This window comes from Balearica regulorum, chromosome 2, assembly GCF_011004875.1.
Source record: "Balearica regulorum gibbericeps isolate bBalReg1 chromosome 2, bBalReg1.pri, whole genome shotgun sequence".
NCBI lineage: Eukaryota > Metazoa > Chordata > Aves > Gruiformes > Gruidae > Balearica > Balearica regulorum.
In genome coordinates this window covers 43,490,266-43,506,038 of record NC_046185.1, presented here as the reverse complement: position 1 = coordinate 43,506,038, position 15,773 = coordinate 43,490,266, and the positions used below count along the sequence as shown (strand labels likewise).

Genomic DNA, 15,773 nt, shown 5'->3' with positions numbered 1-15,773 from the left:
CATACTATTTATGCCAGGGGAACCCTGTGATTGTTAAAATTGGGTTATTTTCACGGGTAGCTTTTTGTGTTTTGATTTATCTCTACTTTAGTGTGTGTTCTTGTCTCATGTACTGTCCCCGATTCAAATCTTAAGAAAATATAGTTTATGCATAAAAGATTCCTAAAACGTGAGGAGCTTCACATTATGACAGGTGCTTATCAAGTATGCTGAACCTGACTCCTGCTGTAGCACATCCTTTGAGGACACAAACAAAATTCTGTCTTCCCTGTCTGCCGTGCTGTTTGCCACATAAATGTAACTTCTGTGAGGTGGCCTGCTGATGAGCTGAGGAGATCGGTTGTCTGCTCATAATTAGACTAAGCTTTTAATGTTTAAACCAGTATAGCTGGAATGACCCTACCTGAATTCCCAGTTGATGCTGGCATGGCTCAGGGTTGCTGGATAAATGCAAGCTCTGGGTGGATCGGGCATTGGTGAGTCGCACAGTAGCGGGATGGCCCGTGCGGGCATGGGGCAGTCTGCTGGCTACAGACAAGTGTTCAAGGAACTGAGCTGCTGAAATCCTGAAGGAATTGCTGAAAACATCTGAATTATGAACCTTTCAAAGACTTGCAAGTTGGCTGTCTCTTTACAGTGAGATATCTATCAAACGAGTGGTATTTTTCTACCTAATTTCAAGGTTCTGCTTAAATTAGTGAGAGCTTTACAAAGCAAAGCAGGCTCTAAACTATGTATTTTTTCCTAGTGGCTGAGGTGGACTGAGATAAGATGGTTGTCCATAGCAGCATTTCATGTGTATTGCTACATTGTAATTGTTACTAATTTTTTTGAAGGAGGGTAAGAAGCTATACAGATTTCATACTGAAACTCACTAATTTCTGCAACGTGGTTTCCATGTTTACCCTTATTTACTCTCAGAACCTGGGGACCTTTTCTCCAAGGTGTAATCTGAAGCAGACGTTCAACGTGGAAGGAGCTTTTGGTCAAACAGAAGTTTTGGGACAGAAAGCAGGATATTACACTGAGAACTACCGGGTGACTCTCACAATGGGAACCGGCCTTTCTGCTCTGTAACTTCCCATCAGCAGCTTCCGTAATTCAGTTCTTCGCTCCGGTAAGCCTGCACCCCCTGCGCCAGACGGTAACTAACTGCCTGCCAGACCGATATACTGATTGAAACTGCTGTATGATTTTTTTCCAGTAGAACTACTTTTCAGATTTAATAAAAGTGATTAAGTACTGCAGCAGTACAAGGGAAGTCTCTAATAATAATGCACATTTCCAGTAAGTACCCGCCTTTAAACTTTTTGGATTGACACAGGGAGCCGCACTTTCAGTAGATCGATGTTCCGTGTGCCGTCACTCGGTCGTTTTTAGATGGAGCCTGATGGTTTTTAAAGGCTTTAAAATACCTGGCTGAGACCTGTGTGAATAATAGAAAAGTACATACTGGAAAACGAAAGGCAGTTTGGGACCTACGCCTAATCCCCTGGCATTCTTAGCCAAGACGCTATGAAAAGAACGATCCGTGTTAACGTTTAACTCCCCGCAGCTGCCCCGTTCTCCCAGCACCGCCCGTAAGAAGACGGCCTGCCCCGGGCCCGCTCAGCACTGCCCCGAGGGCGCTTCAGCCGTAGGCGGCACCGCTCTCCTCGCCTGCTCCTCTCGCCTTTCCCGGCTCTGCGCTTCGGGGGCCCGTGAGTCACCGGCCGGCCGTCACCGCCCCGACGCCGGTGCCACAGCGGCGCCGGAGGCCGCAGCGCCAACCCCCCCCCCTCCTCCGCCCCGCCGGCGGCGGCTGCGCGACACTGTTGGGAAGGCGCGGGAGAACCGCGTTTTACGGCTTTGCCGTAAAGCAGCTCGCCCGGACCAACGTCGCTGCTGCCCTTGGTAGGCGAGCGGACATGAGCGGGAATGGCGGGATCAAGGCCCTGGAGCTGCTGCGGTCGCTGCCCAGGGTCACCCTAGCCAACCTAAGGCCCAGCCCAGGCTCCAAAAAGCAGGTGAGTGCCTGTAACTTGTCCGGTGAGTCGCGGACAGGCTTTCCCTGCGGCGGCAGGACTCGGCCTCGGCAGCGGGCACGCCCGGCCCTGGTGGCGGTTGCCTCGAGGGCTGTCAGAGACTTTTGGGGAGATCGCGGCAGGCCCAGGAGAGCGGCCTGGCCGGAATAGGCGTGGGACGGCAAAAGAGTGGGTTGTACTGTTGTGTGTGTTGGCCCTGGGCTTGCCCTTTGCGTACTTCGTGTGACCATGCCCACAGATGAGCTGATGAGCGTTCCTAGCTAAACCTCAGGGCCGTCCTTGAGGGCTGGGCAGAAACAGTAAAAAAAATACGGAATACCAAATGTTAATGAGATGGGATAATACATTTGAAAAGGGAAGGTTAAAAGGCTTAAAAAGAAAAAAAAAAAAAAAACAACAAAACAAAACGTGATGCCAGCCATCACTTCTTGTAACCATTGCTTTCTCAAAAACAAAACTAAACGTTAGCTTCCCTGTCTCCTTGTAAAGTGATAGAGAAGTAAAGAAGCCAGGAAGAAACCCAGCCGGTTTGGGAGGAATGTCAGTGAACAGGGGGATGAGGTTCAAGGGCTAAAGTCATAGGAATAGAGAACTGACAGGGAGCACCAAGCAGCACTTCCCTGTCAGTGCTCAAGGCTCCCTAGAGATGCGTACAGGGCTGGTGAGTGCAGCATAGTTGTAAGCCTGTAAACCTGTGACAAGCCAAGAAAATGGAAATTCTTCCCCCCTGCATCTATTGGGGTTCCCCCGTCAAGTTAGTTCACTTGGAGCTGTTAACACCCAGCTTGGCCAGGAAGAAGCAGCCCTGTACAGGCCTGGAGTGGTGATTCTTAAGGTTTTTCAAACAGGCTCCAAAACAGTATTTTCAGGCTTAACATCCAGAAGTTGTGAGATAGTCTGAACTTGAGGTTTACTGGAACTGATGTTTACCTGCCAGTGTTTGGTCTCAGGACTCTGTTTTTCAAGGTAGCTGTTGGCTTTAGGAAAACACTTTTTTAATCTTGAAAGTAAAGATTTTTGTATACTCGCTGGGTCTTTAGCAAGTAACTTGCAACTCCATATAGGAAATGAGCATTTTTTTCACCATGTTACTGCTGTTTGCCTTCAGTTGGAGTTTGTGGAAGTGACCTCAGCTCTGTTTCTCTGGTATTTTTCTTTTGGTGTCTGACAGCCTTATTCTGTGATTAATGAAGTTCTCAGATGACCAGATTTAAGAGCATTTGACTTCACCAACAGAAGTTACGGCCAAAAAAAAAGTCTTGAATGGCTCCTCTGACAATCTAAAATCTGGTCAATGTACTGATTATGTTCCATTTGTGACCAGATATTGTTGGTGTGCTTTTATTAACTAAAGTCATCATGTAATCTGGTGTGTGCACAGGCATCTGCCACAAAGGGTGGGTGGGCCAGCTGTGCCCTCCCTCTGCCTCCAGCTGCTCACACCCGCTGCGTATTTTGTACTGCTGCTAGAGGTTGTGCCCTGAAACAGAGCCGGGAACTAAAGCAGCTGAAAGCTAGTTAGACGAAAATTATTTTTCATCTAGTTTAATTCCCTGAACTGTCCAACATAAAGCCACACAACTGCTTGTGTCAGCACAAGAGGCGCTGTGAGTAAAGAAGCGTAGCGTGTGGGCTGGGGACAAGTCAGCTTCCTTTGGTGACAGGGATAGTCTAGGCTAGCGTAAAACAGCACTTGAACTCTATACTGTTTAGTATTAATACAGGTAAGCAGTGCATCTTAGGTCAGATAATGTTTCAAATATATTAATGCATTTTTTTTTCTGATGTATGTCCATACTGACTTTTCTACTAATATTTCAGTGCACATTAAGTGTACTTTGGAAAACTCACAGACACAACAAAGAGCATAAACCATCAAATTTTATGTTTTTGTGGTGTTAGGCTAATAATCAAGTACCATGATATAATGAGCAGTTTTCATTGAGTTTTACTCAATATTCTGTGCTGCAGTCTAACTGCATATAGTGATTTGTAGGATTAGAGGTGCTTAAAGTTTGGCTGAGTGTTGAATACAAAAATGAGAAAGTGAAGAGGCTTACTGTAGTCTCTTTAGTGATGAAGTATTTATGTTGTTATTGATCCAACAGTGACTATGCTGTGACTTAATTGAAGTTAGCTTAAAAGCAGTACAAATAGTGTTCAGAATGTGTTGCCTTACATGTCTCCCAGCCTGACTTTTTCATGTTGAGGAACACAATGGAAAATAGTAAATGTGTGAATTGTGTTGTGCAGATATGAGACTAGTTAGCAACATGACGTTGCTCCTTCCACATGCGTTCACATTCCAGTGAATGTTAGCTTAAATGGGGAAAACTTTGTAAGATCAAATGGATCCATCAAAGCAATGCACGGATGTGATGGTGCCTCTTGGAGCTGAACAGTGAACTGTACCCTGTGCAGCATGGCAGTGAGATTCTGAAGCTTGTGCCTCTATCTTACCCCTGACAAAGCGTGAAGGGAATTAGTGAGCCTTAGTGTTGCAACTTCTTCAGTACATGAATGAGGTGAAGTCACCTTACACAGAAAACTTTGTTAGTTCAGAGCTGGCACCACTTCATTTAATATCAGTCACTCCCAGCTGCTCATTTCCACCCTTGCTTACTGCCTGTTTTGTAATCCTATAGATATTTGCATACCTGTGAATTGTACCGAATGGTGCAACCGACCTGGATTTTAAATTTAAAAAAAAAAAAGTTTTACCTTTGCTTATCTCTTTGATCCTGCTCACCATTTAGCTGTGCAAATGCTTCTGATGGCACAGATAGGAGGTGAGCGCAAGAAGATTGCTGAACTGCTACTTGTGGCTGCGATGCTACTTTAAAGTGCTCAGGAAACTTAATAGCTTAGTATCACAGTCTTAATTTAAAAAAATAATAAAGGTTTAAAATACAATCTTCTGTTTTGATTTGTAGTCAGTAGAAATTGCCACAGTTGCAGACTCTAGAAAGTCTGAGTCCATGAAAAGAATTGTATGTGCACATAGCATATATAGTCTGTTCTTCTGCCCCTTGAAGTAGAACTGATTTTTTATTTTTAATTTCTTTTTTCATTGTCAGTGTTCAGAAACTTCTGAGCACTGAGCAACTTTCTCATGAAATAGGAGGAAATATCAGTAGTTAATTCAGGAACATTCTCTAATTTGGAGAGTACAGGGTATAAGAGGTAAGATTAAATACTAGTATTCCTCTTTTTTGCAATATGTGTTCATGTAAACTTCTAGACTATTTGTGGTGCCTGCCTAAAGCTGTGCTCTAAAAAAAAATCACGTGTACTGTGTTTCTGACTATTTTTCCCCTTAGGAAAGAGCTATTTCTTAATTTTTCCTCAAGAATCAGCATTTTGCTCAGTTGTTTATATCTCTGAAATCTTATGTTTTATAGATACTTATTTCCAAAGCAGTTGACTAAATGTGTTATTGATTGTTTTCAAGGAGAGAAGACGTGGCCGAGGAAGATATGGAGGTAGGAAGTGTGGTCGAGGTCACAAAGGAGAAAGACAAAGAGGAAATCGCCCTCGATTAGGCTTTGAGGGTGGTCAGACTCCATTTTACTTGGTCATACCAAAATACGGGTTTAATGAGGGACATAGGTAAGTTTCTTCACATTTACTCAGAACTTAATCATTGTCTGCTTTTCTTGATCTTTCTCTTGAAGCCAGAATCTAATATGCCAAAACAGCCTAACTGAAAATGAGACATTCCTCTCAGACTGTTAACTTCCTTACCAGCAGAATCTCCCATTTCTTGTGAGATTATCTTTTAATGAATTCATTTATTTTCTGCTTATTTGTGCTTTTCTTTGCATAATCCCTCATATGTAGCAGGTTACCCTTCCTCCTACAGGTGAGTGCATTTCTCCTCTCAGACAGCTCCTCCATACATGCTTGTTTCTCCCCTTGCCTGTCTGCACAGCAGATAACCTATCAAACTGTCTGGAAACAGTCCCATTGACCTGAGTGAGGATGTTAGGCATGGAAATGTAATCCAGAGCCTTGCTTTGCTTCATTCACTTGAAGCTGTGATCTGCTGCTAGCCAAACAATTCTGCTTCTCTTCATGACTCTACTTTTTCAGCCCTGCAACACTGCAGTCTTTGTGTGCACTCCATCTGTGCCACCTAGAATCTTAACAAGCTCTTTAATATCAAATCTATTGGATGAAGCCATTAAGTCATCTTTCATAATTGTTCTCCTTGGACATTCTGCCTTGTTTGACACTTCTGTCCCCTTTTCATATTGTGCTTTTTTTTGTGCCATGTCCTTCTTTCAGCTTTTTAATGTTTAAAATGATTCTTCTAATCAGTCACTGTTCTTAGCTGGAGATCTGTATTGCCAGTGTTTTATTCATTTCCTTCATTATATCGGCAATTACAAATTTTTTTTGTTTGGGGTTTTTTTGTTGTTGTTTAAAACTGTTTTTGTTTTCTAAATGGCATGTGTGTTAACTTGGTCGCTAACCTTTTTGTTGCTTTTAGGTATGGTCATGAAAGCATTGTATAGATACAGGAGTTGTTAAAGGCAGTAGTAACAAAAACGTGCCACAGCTAGCAGACAATTCAAGAATGAAAGGACTTATGTGAATTTACTTGTGAATTGTTAAACCTATAGTTTGATATTATGTTTCATTTGCTGTTATAACTTCATCAAATAGCTGTGCATTTTTATATTTCCATTCTTTATGCATGCAGTATAACCTACAGACCTGTCCTGATTATCAAAGGTTTTCTCTGTCAAAAGCTTACTAGCTTTGAAGTGTGATTCAAACTATATTTCCAAGTACTGTCATTTCCTCCTGTTAGCTGAACTTATTATAAAAGTAAATGAGAAGCACTTTTGATAGCTGAAGACACAGTGTAGATCTGCAGTCCCACAAAGGAAATACTGGAGAATGCAGGCATGAGCTTCTTATGTTAATGGCAGTCACAAGCTCATGAATAACCAACAGCAAAAATCCAAGTTTCTGCACTGATGAGAAATTAATAGGGTCTTGCTGGTTTTAACCACATCTGACAGCATGTGGAAACAAAAAAAGTGCTCTGTAATTTCTTTTCAATGCTCTTGGCAAAATTTCAATGCCAGGCTATTGTAAATGTTTTTCTAGTGAACCTTGTAAGTGCATTTGAGAGAGGCTATCATGGCAAGATAGGAGCATCCTGAACAATGTCTCTGCCTGTTTATCTTCACCTCACTCTTCTTTCTGTCTGCCATGATGTTCCTCTACTTTTTGAACTTTTGTTCTGTTAAGAACTGTCTGACAGTGCAAATTCTGTTGCTTGTCTTGTCTTACTCAGCTTGCCAATAACAAAGATAAGCTGCTCAGTTTTTCTGCTACCGCTCACGGATTTCCAATAGCAGTGGTTAAGCTGATTGTATGAGAAAGTTTTGAGCGTCTTTGTAAATGGTATGCAGTAGGCATAGACACTGGGATCGGGAAAGCTACTCTAAGGATTGGTTTGCGTAGTGAAGTTAGAACTTCATAAAATGCGGAAGTGGATTCTGCTGAAACTGATGGCTGTTGACAAAACAGTCCAGTTTCCTTTGGGGATATGGATTAATGCATACTTTCTCAATATTTCTCCCCCTTGGTGGTATTTTGAGGAAGACTCCATTCAGTACTTGTGAGATGTCAGGTGCAGTGGTAATGGACTAAAAATTCTTGTTGGATATAGGCAAGCTATGCACGAGCATGTACAGGGTTTGGCTGATAGTCTTTGGCTAAATTTGTATGGGAGGGCAGGGTATATTTGCTTTTGACTGTATTTATTGTCAAATTTTCTGAATGTATCAAGCTACAAAGCTGGATTCACTTTGAAGATGGTAGTTATTTAGAATCCTGCTGGCTTATCAAGAAATGCTGACACTTCAATTTCTTCAGTCTTTTTTTGCTTCCTTAAACCAATCAGCAGGTAGAGAGGTATTGAGTAAATTGAGCTCAGCAACAGCAAAATAATTAATGTCATATTGGAGGTGGGGTGTGTGAGCAAACCTGAGTGCATAATGGGCTGCAACTAGGGCTTGTATTTGCATTAAATTAAACTTAAAATTTTGGCTTATGGATGGGTCTGGTTCAAACTTATGCTTGGTAGTTAAAGAGTAGGTAGAAGCTGGAATACAGTGTGCTGTATCTCAGTTGACCAGTTCCTACTAAAGCTTCAAGTTTGTAAATTGCTCATTGTTTTGTTTGGTTGTCTTTTTTTCTTTTTTCTTTTCTCTTTTTGTTTTGTTTTGGTTTTTTGTTTTCCTCTCCCCAGCCGCAGACGTCAGTACCACCCACTCAGTCTTCAGAGGCTGCAGTACCTGATTGATTTGGGTAGAGTTGACCCCACGCAACCAATTGATTTAACACAGCTCACTAATGCCAGAGGTGTAACAGTGCAACCTCTCAAAAGGGATTATGGTGTTCAGCTGGTGGAGGAGGTATGCTTACAAGACACTTACTATTTCAGGCAGTGTAAAGCCTTGGGTTTTCAGTTTTTCCATACCAGCCTGTCAGATTGTGCTTCCTCTGTTTTGGAAACATCTTTATTTTTCTAAATTAGTTTGCTGTGGGATTTTTGTGGTAATAAATCCACTAGAGGGCACTGTGTATTAGCAGAAAAAAAACCACCCCAGGATGATGTTTTAAGACCTGAGAGACTACGAAAATAATAGTTAAGGAGCACATAACAAGAGGTTGAACAAGTATTTTACAACAGAAGACTGGAATGTACAGAAAGAAATGTATGGATATTTTGGACAGACAAATCTTTCATTCAAGCCAGATGACTGGGAGAAAGCAATTTGGTTACCTGTCTTGGTGCAGGGAATAGACAAATCATAGTATTTTGCGGGATTTAATGTTTCTTACAACTTTGCAGAGAAGAATAAACGTGTCCTAAAATACTCATTTTAATGTTACTCTAATATGTGTTGAAATTGTAGGGTGCTGATATCTTTTCAGCAAAAGTAAATATTGAAGTGCAGAGGGCATCTGAATTAGCAATTGCAACCATAGAAAAAAATGGAGGTGTGGTAACAACGTCATTCTACGATCCAAGGAGTTTGGGTAAGAATTTCTTTTCAGTTCTGACTTTTTTTTTTTTTTAATTGTATGTGCAAAAATTAAGTAATCCAAATCAAAGTTTCAAACAAGTGGAAAATCATCCACCACTTCTATTCTGAAAGCTTCAACAACACATTGTTATACAAATGTTGAACTGTAATGCATCCTCAGTTTTGCTCTTTTTAACCATTCACCTGTTTAGTTTTACCAGTGTTAGTAGTCATTTACCAGTAGACCAGTTAAAGAAATCCAAGTAGCTTTGTAAATAGAGGAACTAATCAAAGATTGTTTCTTGGAATTTTTGTCTTCTTTCTTATATGTTTAATAACCCTAAGAAAATTCAGGAAAAAATAGATGTAAAAACCACTGTGGATGTTTATATTTTTAATTTAAAATACTTTTCCAGTTAAAGTGAGGAAATAACTAAGTTACAGAAGCTCAGAATCGTTACAGTCAAAATGGCTATTGTTTTCAGAACACTTTCACTGAAGAATGAGGCTTTGCTTTGCTTGAGGCTGCATCCTGCCTAATATTCATTCATGCAGTTTTTATTGACAATAATGGAGCTTTCATGTGTGAATGAGACTGAGAACAAGAGGAATAGACATTCTTAGTGTGCAAAATAAGTTACCCTGGAGTAACTTCTTTTTTTCCAATCCAGAAAATAATCAAAATATTAATGTTAAAAGGATCTGGAATGTAAATTACCAAACTCAGTAAAACTTGAGGAGGAGAGGATAGTCTCACAAATTACTAAATAGGTGCATGTGCCATCGATTCTTTATTTAAAATACTTACTGAAACACTACATTTGATGTTTGTTGGTACACTGTGTAAATAGCCATGTAAATTCATTGCTTCTAACTTGGAAGACAGTCCTTTACATAAATGGTGGCATCTAGTTTAGTTATTGTATGTTTCCAGAGTAGGCATTCTAAATGCGTCAGAAGTAATGATTCATCCCGATTGTCGCTATAAATGTCAGGTAAAACAGAGGTGTGTGTTTGGTTTAGTGAAACTTATAAACCAGTATCTCATTCTGAATAAGAAAATTCTTAAGATTTGGGTTTTTTGATTGATACTTTTTAATAAGAGTTTAATAATTTATTTAGCACAAAATACTAAATAAGACGGTGTCATTTAATGTCTTTAAATGTGTTGTAAAGCATAGTATCTAATTTTCTCTCACGTTTGCCCACAGAAATTTTATGTAAGCCAGTAGTATTTTTCCTGCGTGGCCAGCCTATTCCAAAGCGAATGCTTCCACCTGAAGATCTAGTCCGTTACTACACAGATGCCAGGAATCGTGGATACCTGGCAGATCCATCTAAGGTTGCAGAAGCCAGGCTTGAACTTGCCAAGAAATACGGTTATGTCTTACCTGACATAACTAAGGATGAACTCTTCAAAATGTTAAGCACACGCAAGGATCCTAGACAGATATTTTTTGGTCTTGCTCCAGGATGGATCGTAAACATGGCAGACAAGAAAATTCTAAAACCAACTGATGAGAGGCTGTTAAAATACTACAGCTCTTGAATTCAGGACTGGAGACAACTGCAGGTGTACAGGAAACATCTGGGTATGAAATAATGGATGCGAAGTGATGTTTGTTTTTTTTAAGACTCCTGTTATACCAGACAAAACATAAATTTTTGTTTATGTAATCTTCTGGTGTAGCTCTCAACTTTTTTATTGTCATAATACAGTGTATGAAAAGTCTTAACATTTGGAAACAGTGTACAGTCTGACATAAAGTGTGTGTTTGGGCACTTTCCCTTGCAATGATTTGCCAGTTATTTTTTCAGACAAAATGTTTTGATGTTGCATTTATTTCAGAGGATGATTCCAAAGAGTAACTTGACCTAATAATTAGTTTATATTCCACCCCCCCCAATTTAAAATCAGAAGCATGACTGTACAAAACTACTATTAGTTCTACAATCATATTGCATAACATTATAATTTATCTTGATTACCTCCAAGAGGTAGACCATGTATTTTTGGGTGGGGAAAATTAAAACCAACCAGAAATAACAAAGTACAGTAGAATTCATTAATCTCTTCAATTCCATAGGAATGTTTTGGATTTTGCCACTGCCATCAATAGCACTAGAGCTTGAGAGGTCTTGGTTTTTGTCTTGCTCCTTCAGATGGAATTGAGAAAGAGTGTGTAGTTTAAAAGAACTTTCTATCTATCTAAGTTTAGGAAAAAAAGAGGTAGTTATCTTAAATCAGTGGCTTTTATTATTCAAGCAGAATTTTAAACTTGTCCAGACACAAATGTAATGTCATTAATAAAAATGCATAGCAGAATCCAGAGTCAATGAATATTAGACAGTGACAGTAGATTGTGAAGGATGGGTATGTAATGGACAAAGTGCACAATTAGGATTCAGTTTTCAGCTTGATCACAGATTGTGTATGTGACAGTGGGCAAATGAATTTAGATGTTGTGAAAAGTTACAAACAAATTATTTTAACGGGAAACAGTATTATAATCACACCAGCTTGATACAATCTTGAAAAATATTTTCCAACAGATGTTTGTTTCATCAATCTCTCCAGAATACTATATTATTACTATGCAAGAGTATTCTACGTTTCATACGGAAGGTTAGAATTGGGCATTTGGGATGACGAACCAAGCAGTAAATTGAAAGATGAGAGAGGAGACTAAGTTAATCTGTCAGAACTTGCTCTGACTCCTCAGAAGTTAATGAGATGCTTCATAATTACATGAACTTTAATGGAAGCTGAATTTGGCTTTAAAATAGGGATAATTTGGATATTAGGATGCAGGAAACAGTCCGGAAGACCAGAACACAACACAAGAAGTCGTCTTGCTTTCCAATTTTCATGTGCCTTTGGAAATCCTCTTATAGTTTCCTGTTAGCTGCCAAACCATCCCATCTCCTAGGGAAAGCCCTCTGAGTGCCAGAATCTCCTGTTTCTCCTGTATAACACCTGTATTTTGCTGGTGTGCCTCCAAGAGGAGGAAAAAAACCCTTAAAAATACCTTTTTTTTTTCTTTTTTTTTTTTTTCCAGGGAATAACAAGAAGCGGATGAATTTTTTTGTTGGTGGTTGTCAACCAGCCCAGATTTTTGCTTCACTCAACAAACTGCCTTGTCAATTAATATGAGCATCTGTAATCACAAAACAGAATAAAACTAGTCTTCTATTCTCGTGCTGATTAAATAATCTGAAATCCAGAGATTAACAATGGAAAGTCACTAGTTTTTGACAACTTACGCTTCAGCTTCTATTGTTTGTTGTTAATGTGTTTGATGCTATCAGTAATGGTCGTTCTCCTGACTTGTGCTTTAAGTATAGGTGAAAAAGCAAAACACCACCAATATAAAATTGCATTGTGAATAGCAGGAATTTAGTCTTGGTGGTGTTAACATTCATATTTTATAAGGTGCACAACACTTTTTTGGCACATTAATAATAATGCCGTGTGCCAAAAAAAGTATAGCTAGTGTTAACTTGAATGTGAAGTAAATAACTTTCTCACTTTAGATGTATCCTGTTCTGCATCCTGATGATTGTTGGTTTGGAACGTTAAATGACAAGCAATACTTTTTTTTTTTTTTTCTTCTCTTTGTTATTACAATACTACTGCCTCCATTTGGGAAGGAGTTGGAGGAGGGGGGGAAGAGTATTTATTGCCTTCCCTTATTTGTGCCATAATGTTTCTGTTTTTATGAATCAATTCACAATTGTATTTTGTGGAGGTGGTGGTACTCAACAGGAAAGCTACTTAACTGGAAGCAAAGAAGGAAGTTAGTCATATTAGTGAAGACCAGAAGACAAAAGTGTTTATGTATCATTGTGTATTTTTGGGAGGAGAAGAGGCGGGAAGGCAACTTTGTTTCCACTCCTGCTCTTTGTATTAAAATGAAGAAATTGCTCGCAGCAAATTTTTTTTTTCCTAAATCAACTTCTTTGATACACAGACGCGTGCATGCGCTGGTTTCTGTAGGTTTCTAAATGGTTTTCAGGTGAAAGGGTAACTTGGATAAAATGATAACAGTGAAAGAAAGAATGAAAACAGGAAACAGATGTCTGGTGACGTCGAGGGATTGGATAGCACTTATTCAGTGAACGACATCTTAGTCACAAGGCAGCTGTATCCTGGCTCTGATACTATAACGCTACAAATACCTTGGAGCCAAAACAGCCACGTTCCACAAAATCCGGTCATTCTACTTTATAAAGGTGATCTTTTATCATCTTATAATTGGAGATGGCAAAAAGGGCTCTATGTTGCTTTATTTAAAATATGCAATGTTTGTCTTTTTTTCTCTTTTCTGTTTACAGTAGCTAGTGTTTTATAACTGTTCTGATTTTTATTTACTAGTGAAAAAAGTGACAAGGCTATAGAGGATTTCCTGTTCATTTTATCTCGTCAGGAGCACAAGTCTCCTGGCAACTGAATACAGAATTATCAAAGTAAGTTATTGACAAGGTTTCTAATAAATCTGTAATAAACAGCCTCCCAACAGACTGTTTATATGAGGGTCAGGCTCACTGGTGCAAGACTTTTACGCCAGCACTGGCATCTAAGGCCACAGTCTTTACTTAGGAATATATACCATGTTTTCATGTTCATTAAGATAAGTGATTGCCCTGGGTATCCTGTTTTGATAGGGGTTTTTCATACGCAACAATGTATTACACAGTAAGAAGTACCCAATCTGCTGTAACCGGAAAAGCACTATCAAGTAGCTGAGGAAAAGAAACGTTATTTGTGCCATAAAATACTGAAAGCCATGTCGATTTTTAGCAACAACATAATACTTTTGAATGGTTCCTTGATAAAACTGAGAGACTGAAATCAAAATAAAGGCTTCTGAAGGAGTACATACCTTGTTATGTCATACCTTGATGATTAGAAATCACCTGTTTCTTTTGAGCTAGAACACTAACAGCAGCCACAGAATACTACCCTTGCAGGTGGCTGACTGCAGAGTCAAAATTAACTAAGTTAAAATAAATAAGTTTTCCCTTATATGTACAACAAAGACATGCTGGCTTTTAATTCATTATATTTCATAGTATAGTATTTGTGTTTAACAACCAAAACTTGACTGTACCACTCACTGATTTCCAAAAAGGAATAAATTAATAAATCAGTGGCCCTGAGCTGAATCTTCACTGGCAGTGTGCCAACATTGTTTTGACATAGGAGCATAATTGATGTTAGTGCTCCAGGAAGTCATATAAAAGTGATCAATTATGAAGATAGCTTCCCATTGCTATTTTGCTGGGTTTTGGTTTATTGCTAAAATTTAAAATGCCAATGCAAAGCTAACTGTGCGGTTGAACACTCAATAGTTCCGTAAAAATTTGTCTCTAATTTGAAATTGTTGAATTCTGCATTTTAAATATGAGTTATATTTACATATAACTAAAATAAGACAGGTGCTGTGTCTGTCCAAGATGGCCAGTTTAATATTCCCTATGCAGATTTATTTCTTAAAATTCCTTGACTGGTGATCAGATGGGAATAGTTTTACATAACTCTCAGTCCATACTTCAGTTCATTGTGTTATGGTTTAGTCTGTGAAAAGATGTAGTTAGAAGTCCTGGTGTGACAGAATTCTGACCCATTAGGAAAATCGCAGACTTTTTAAGCTCCTTCATCTCTTAGCTCAGGTGGTTCATCTTGGTCTTTTGTAGCAGAAATATATGGCATTGTCTAAAGAATTATTGGTTTCTGAGTGGCAGCAAACTATCCTCAGGTCTGTTCTACCTCCTTTGGTTAATATTGCCTCTGTTGCATCTACATCTTCCCGAGGTCTCTTCTCCCTTCTCCTGTTGTAGTGGTGGGAACTACAGGGCTCAATCATTCTCACAGTGTCATCCTGTCTGGCCCACTCTGGGTTTGAAAATCTGGTTGTTTTATGTGCCTCTGGAGCAGGAAAAGTGTTGATCATTCCTGCATCTGTTTATACGAGGGGGTTTTTCGTGGCTTGAGTTTCCTGGACTGGTGTTGCTTTTGTTGTTAAAAATGTCAACAGCGATGTTGTTTACTTGTTAACCTTGTAGATTCCAAGACACATGCGAGCCGAGTTGGAGAGGCCTTTGAGCAACAGATTTGGAGTTTACTCAGAGGCAAGGAACACTCCTAGAAGTGTGTCCATGCACTTAACTCAGAATTACACACACTAGTACAAGTCTTAATGGATAGGCAATTTTGCGTTCCATGCATCAATGCCCAAATCGGTCTCTCCTTGCACTTTTGGAAACCCAGCCTCTGTAAGGTTTGTTCTGGTTTCATGATAGGATTGTCCTGTCTGCTCTCTAATCTATAAATAAGGGTAAGGTAGCCTGAAAGTCTGCCATTTCTTGATGTTTCTATTTTTATTGTTATTCCTTGGGTAGGTAATGACAGCTAGAGGTTTGTGTACGTAGAGCAATTTATGAAAAGTAAGTTGATGTGTAAATTTAAAATAAACTAGTTCTCTGTGGGGGGGTTGTTTGGTGGTTTTTCTTTTTTTCGGTGATGCTAGTGTAGTTTGCCCTGCTCCCAGTGTGGACTACCTTAAATTAAGAAAATAAATTCACTCTTAATATCTGACAAGGGAGATGCTTTCTTTACTTTGTTGAATGTAGCTATGGTTCAGAGTTTCAAAAGCTGGAATCCAAGTTCCGTATAAATTTAGCATATTGAGATACTGCC

The 15,773-nt window shown here is 39.4% G+C and overlaps 1 protein-coding gene across 1 annotated transcript; it reads left to right on the top strand.

The window, feature by feature from the left end:
• Nucleotides 1-1,845: 1,845 nt before the first annotated feature.
• On the top strand, nt 1,846-12,286 carry MRPL15 (mitochondrial ribosomal protein L15). The gene is made up of 6 exons (XM_075744090.1): nt 1,846-2,006; nt 5,476-5,633; nt 8,293-8,458; nt 8,963-9,086; nt 10,285-10,665; nt 12,133-12,286. The coding sequence occupies exons 1-5, from the start codon at nt 1,908-1,910 to the stop codon at nt 10,620-10,622; spliced, it is 885 nt and encodes a 294-aa protein (XP_075600205.1). The 5' UTR covers nt 1,846-1,907; the 3' UTR covers nt 10,623-10,665; nt 12,133-12,286.
• Nucleotides 12,287-15,773: the final 3,487 nt, after the last annotated feature.